Here is a 6,000-nt window from a genome sequence, read left to right as displayed (position 1 = left end):
ACATTCAAACCTTAAAGACATGTGTGAAAAATACTCTTTTACTATAGTCAGCCGTCGAATGTTGAACGTGTTTCCAAAAGTTAAAATGAATGTGTAAAGATGACTGAGATGAAAAGAGAAAAGGAGAGAACAAGTGAGTTGATAAAAAAAAAAGTAAGAAAAATAAGGTAAAAATAAAGAAAAAAATGTAAATATAGTTGTGAATGAATCCAAAACCCTAAGAGTAACATTCAAAAAGAATCATTCCATTTCAAAATCATGGTCGAGGTACTTATACTTCGGAGCAACGCCTGGTGGAAAATCCCGTTACAGATTGTTACAAAGCATATCAAATTATGCCAATTCCCTGTCCGTATTAAGATTGCATGTGAAGCTCTGATTTGATGCTGGCTTTCCAGAAGATCAACAGGTTTGTAAGGATTACTTTAAGGCAGAGACAGTTCTAACTGTTAGAAGGGACCTCCTCAACACATTTCCTTTTACTTGCAGTTAGATCATCGTTTAGCTCGTGTTCTTCCTCTAACGTATCTTCTGCATTTCCTTCTGAATCGGATTGACATCTTTTCCGTTGAGGGATAACGGCAAAGAAAGATGTTTTCCAATCCCTTGTCTCCAAGAACTTGAGTAATATTTCTACCACTTGATTCACAGTAAGAACCTGAAGGCTCATGCGATAAATAAGATGAATTATCATACAAAAGGAAATTTGCAAATTCTAAGTAGAAGACTGCAGTGATGTCACTTGTCTGATCTTAGAAAACTAGGGTAAAAGATCCCACCCAAACATCAGGATCAACTCAACAGAAATAAAGAAAAGAAAAACAAAGTGCAATGCCAATGATTCTAATAATAGATATTCCCCTTCTATGCTATATGTGAGTATATGGAGGCACATGTCATATAAATTACTACCCAAAACCTCAACCTATTAACAAGAACACTTTACCAAGTAAATAGCTTGATATTAATCTCATCCCCAAAATCTAATTTGTACAGATTCACAGAACAAAAGCTTTCATGAGCTAAAGCAACAGAAGTTATCATTCTCAAAACGAAATGGTATAGTATTTACTATTTATTACTATGAGATGAATAATACCTGAGAGCTAGACATCTTCATGAAATTTCCTATGGGGAGCTTAGCCGTTTGAATTCCTTGCTCTTGTGCCTTCTTCAACGTTATGCCCTTCCACCGGTTCCTATCCACCAACCCACCAATAACATAAATCTTATTCAAATCAAGTTCTTCAAGAACAGTCTCTGAATCCGCAGTGAGATAAACCAAATCCTCCCTTCGATCACACAAGGCTTCAATGTAAGACTTATTCTCCTTCTCAATTATCCATTTATCAAACCCCGGAATCCGCTTCAATGCACTATCTATTTCTCCGTCGCAGCCAGTGAGCCAAAGATGCGCAGGGGAAGCGCACCTTCCATTCACAGCATAACAATACATAACCTGCAAATTCAATAACAGATCCATTATTCATTAAGAATCGTAAGGACTTCTAAGAAAGAAAAATATTAATAAAAAAAATCCTTACAAAATAAAATTTTGAAGATATATGAGAGTTTCTCCAAATTAGTAGCTTATCTATAAACTAATTTTAAATTGAGAATGTCGATTTCATTTTATTCATCTTATTTTGTTTTTTCCTGAAAGTTTTTAAGAAGAAACTCATCCAAACATGCCTTAGTCAAAATTATAAAGTTTAACTTGAGATTCTGTTTACCCAAACCTCTCCGAAGAAAAAAAAAACTTATGCCTAAACTATTTTAAAGAAGCTCTGTTTTGTTAGCTTATTATGGATTTATGCAAAGTTTATTGTCAATTCCTTCTTGATATAGAAGAGTTTATTCAAACAGTATCTAGATTGCAGTTGCGACTAGCTATCATTGTTATTGCGAGAATTGACAGATAAATGCACCGCAATTGCAGCCGCAGAGAGTCTAAAAACCTTCACATTGTGATCGCAAATTGTTTATTCAAACCTTCTCAGAGTGAAATCGAGTATTTGAGTTCAGGAACGAACCTGCTGAACGAGGCTGTGGATTTCGTTAGGGTTCATGAGGTGAGAAAACTGGAGATCGACGACGACGTTTTGACCTTGTTCTCTCGCTACAGTTAGTCTTTCTCTCTTGCTCTCTTTCTCCAGCGACCTCTTCTCCATTCTCTCCTTGCGGACGCTCCTTCGAGACTCCAACAGCTTCGCTCTCTCCTCTTCGGAGATGCCGGCGAGGCTCTCTTCCCACTCCTTCCGCTTTCTCTCTACGTCTCTTCGCTTCTGCTCCTTCGCCGCGGCTTTTTTCTCCGCCTTTTTCGCCTCGAACCTCTGCTGCTTCGCCAGCTTCTTCTGCGCGTTCTTCGAGAGCACCGGAGGATCGGCGTTGGTTTTTTCCGCAGCGTTTTGGTCAGTCTGTGGTTTTTGCACTCCCGTCGTCGTCGGTGGAGCGCCGGCGTCTCCGCCGCCGGGTGATTCCGGCATTGTTTGGATTAGGGATTTGTTGGAGACACCCTCGCTGGAACTGCTCTCTTTAATTTGGTCAGTTTTTATCTGTTCGTAGTTTTACTTTTTTCGAAAATTATAAACTGTCTTGGGTTAATAGACTTGCTTTGTCTTAAGGATCAGTGGAAAATTTAAATTTATGCGAACGATGAAATTAATTTGGTAATATTAATTAGCAACCTATTGTACATATATATATATATATATATACATTGTAATTATTTAAAATAATAATATAAATATGATATCATGTTATTTAAAATATTAGTGATAAATAATTATCCAAAAAAAAAATTAGATTATTTTTTTTCAAAAAAATGCTGGACATTAAATTGGACCGCACGATTCGAACTATAATTTAAATTCATATTTTTTAAAATAAAAAATTAAAAACATTTATTAAAAATTAAAATACATCCATTTTACTTTTTAAAACTCAAATATGTGAAAATTAATTACAAATCAACGTGTATTGATGAAACCTAACATAAACAACCCTATACTACATAACTGGAACAAACTTTCGTGTTCCTTTAATTTTTTATACACTTTTTATCTGAGTTATTTATGGCATGACTTTGTATTTAAAAGTTAGTTTAAAATAAAAGTTTTTTAAAAGTAAAATAGGAAGCCTTTAATAAATTATATTTACAAGTTGAATTAAGGAACACATATATGCAGTGACTGAGGAATAGAGGGGCGGAGATGCCTGGAGTCCCCAAAATTTTTTAGAATTCCCTGATGTAATAATATGAAAATTAAATTACGGAGTTCTTTTAAAAAAAAGTAATGTTTGTTACTTAACTTTAATAAATATTAATATATAAAATTAATTGTAATAAAAAATTGATGAAATATACAGACGAAAAAAATTGAGATACTTTCTATATTTACTCTTTACATTCTCTTCTCTATAATAAAACACAAATTAATTGTTTTTTCTTATTTCTCACTTCTAATTTTATTTCTATTAAAAAAAGAAGTAAAACACAAATTTCCTATTTTTACTAATTTCTCACTTTTTTCCATTAAAGAAAAAAAAGTTAACTCTCGTAATATTTTTTAGATCCTATGTATTAAAATTGTGTTATTTATGAATATTATAATAAAATTATTTTAACATAAGCCCTAGAAAATAATAATAGTAATGAATTAAAAAAAAATCAATGGAACCCAGTAACAATGTTATATATAAAAAGTAACATTGTACTAGACCGAACACTAACCAGAGTCTCGATCTCATCAGCGAACCAACCGATCTAAGGCCCAGTTTTAGTGGACCAACCGATGACCTAAATTATAACGTACCTAATCAGATTCAACAAACTTAATCCTTGGTTAGCAATTGTTGTCCTTAATCTGATCCAATAAGGAAAGTTCATTACAGGTCATATAAATAACACACATTCCAATTAGTAGGTACGTTATTTATTATTGTACACTTTTGAGTGTCGAACACCCTTTTCACTGACTTTAGCGTCGAAGTGCCTTCTATGGGTATCCCCTCTCGGCATTCACCTGAGACTGTGATCCAAAAGATTAGTAGGAAAAAGAGAGGAGCAAGCTAAGGTGAAAATTGACCGCACAACAAAAAGGTAAGAGACGGAGTCAATCAATAGTTCTCTAATTATCGCATGAACAAATAATATATATATATATATATATATATATTAATTTTAAAAAAATATGACATAAGCATGTGCGGTGGGAGGCCTTATCTCTTCTCCAGCCCTCTTTAAATGCATTTTCTATCTACAACAAATTGAAATCAAATTGCTTAGTGAAAACAAAAAATCAATTAAAATCGATGTAATCATCACAAAGTCCCTGTAAATAACAGTATCGGCAAATATAAACGAGTTAAAGAGGAAAAGTGCAGAGTAAAAGAACAAGGAAGAGAGAAAAAAAAATATAGTAAATATTTGAGTATCTAATTTTAATACACTCTCAATAGTTATCAAAGTAAAGGAGATAAGACATTTATCATGTTTATCTTATCTTACTTATTTATTTTATATATCTTATGGAGTGAGGTGTCTCTAACTTTACCTTAATAAATTGTTAAATATTTTATTTTTATGACTATAATAGTTTAATATGATATCCCTAGATATTTATTTATCAAATATAAATATAATAATCAAAATTTTAAACAATTAATAACTGCACTTTTTTTTGGGAAAACATATACATATTTATATATACATACATTTATATTTATAATATTATATATATATATATTAATTCAAAAGGAAAATAATCACACTTAAGTTGTAAATTAAAAAAAAATAATTGTTTAAATTAGTTTATAGTTGAAAGTTTGTCCTTCTAGATTTAAAATAGAAGGAAAAATCTAGACACTATAAAATCATCTTGTATGAATAAGGTGAGTGTTATTTAACCTAACTAGTAATTAAAAAATAATTTGCATTTGTTTACTTACAATAAAAGAAAAACTATGTGAGTACTATTTAGTTTCACATTATTTTAGTTTAACTTAATTTTAACGTATTTGTTATTACTGGTTCTTTTTGTCTATTTTCTTCATGCAAATGTTGAAATATATGTATATAGTCACAGGTGAATAGATGGACTCTTCATGATACAAGTTAGAATTATGGATTTGTAATGAAAAATAGATGTCTAAAACAAGTATCTTTTAGTAGACAAATATTGACACTTCTAACCCTTTTTACAAATATAATACATCTGACGACTTCATTATTATCACTTTCACGATATTTGTCACGTCCACTCATATCAACCTATTGTACATCATGTCTTTATTCTGGTCGGTCTTTGAAAAATGAAAGTGTAAATTTATTTAGAAAAGAATGTTTATATGCATATAGATGCAAGTGAGAATGTATTTATGCACAAGTATAGTTAGGATTATTGTACATATAAATATATGTAAAAGGTTTAACAAATATTTAAAGTAATATCTTTTAGTTTAAAGGGTCTATCATCTATTGGAGCCATTTAAATTTATTCTAACGAAAGTTTATTAATTTAATCACGTCACCGGATCACTAATAAATATATAATCTCATTCAGTTAGATTTAAAGTTCACTATTATAATGATTTAATCATTTTACTTTTTAGAAAATATCTTGGATAGAAAATTAAAATATTTATAAAAATTTGTATTTTAGTCTCACTATAAATTCTTCGAAATTGGTCATTTTTCAATTGTTAATCTTAAAAAGACATATTTTCTACGTTTATCATTGCCCATTTTTCTTTGACTACAATTTCAATTATCGTTATTCTTATGTTTTTGACTTCACAACACACAATTTTTTATGATTTTAGTTTGTTATAATTTTCTTCTTATGTTGAGGTGTTGTTTGAATTTATGAATAAAAGCTCAAATATAATCCATTCACAATTTGAAAGTATAGATGAGATTGAATTTTATGGTTATTGCATGTTATAATCCATTCATATTAAATGTTTCCAATGTCTCACAAGTCACCTGAGTTGGTATTA

The 6,000-nt window shown here is 30.7% G+C and overlaps 1 protein-coding gene across 1 annotated transcript; it reads right to left on the bottom strand.

Moving 5' to 3' along the window:
- Positions 1–224: 224 nt before the first annotated feature.
- Positions 225–2,611, bottom strand: LOC137832136 (tRNA (guanine(9)-N1)-methyltransferase). Its single transcript, XM_068640151.1, has 3 exons — positions 2,034–2,611; positions 1,100–1,459; positions 225–658 (listed from the first exon to the last, which is right to left on the bottom strand). The coding sequence occupies exons 1-3, from the start codon at positions 2,484–2,486 to the stop codon at positions 443–445; spliced, it is 1,029 nt and encodes a 342-aa protein (XP_068496252.1). The 5' UTR covers positions 2,487–2,611; the 3' UTR covers positions 225–442.
- Positions 2,612–6,000: the final 3,389 nt, after the last annotated feature.

The sequence above is a fragment of the Phaseolus vulgaris genome, chromosome 6, assembly GCF_000499845.2.
Source record: "Phaseolus vulgaris cultivar G19833 chromosome 6, P. vulgaris v2.0, whole genome shotgun sequence".
NCBI classification, from domain to species: Eukaryota; Viridiplantae; Streptophyta; class Magnoliopsida; order Fabales; family Fabaceae; genus Phaseolus; species Phaseolus vulgaris.
This window is presented reverse-complemented; position numbering and strand designations above follow the sequence as displayed.

Bases quoted from the DNA above. Each gene is read 5' to 3' on its own strand.
- LOC137832136 (XM_068640151.1), bottom strand. From the start codon at position 2,486: ATGCCGGAATCACCCGGCGGCGGAGACGCCGGCGCTCCACCGACGACG. The intron at 1,460-2,033 runs GTTCGTTCCTGA...TTGAATTTGCAG, and splicing joins TCCACAGCCTCGTTCAGCAG to GTTATGTATTGTTATGCTGT. The intron at 659-1,099 runs GTATTATTCATC...ATGAGCCTTCAG, and splicing joins TGAAGATGTCTAGCTCTCAG to GTTCTTACTGTGAATCAAGT.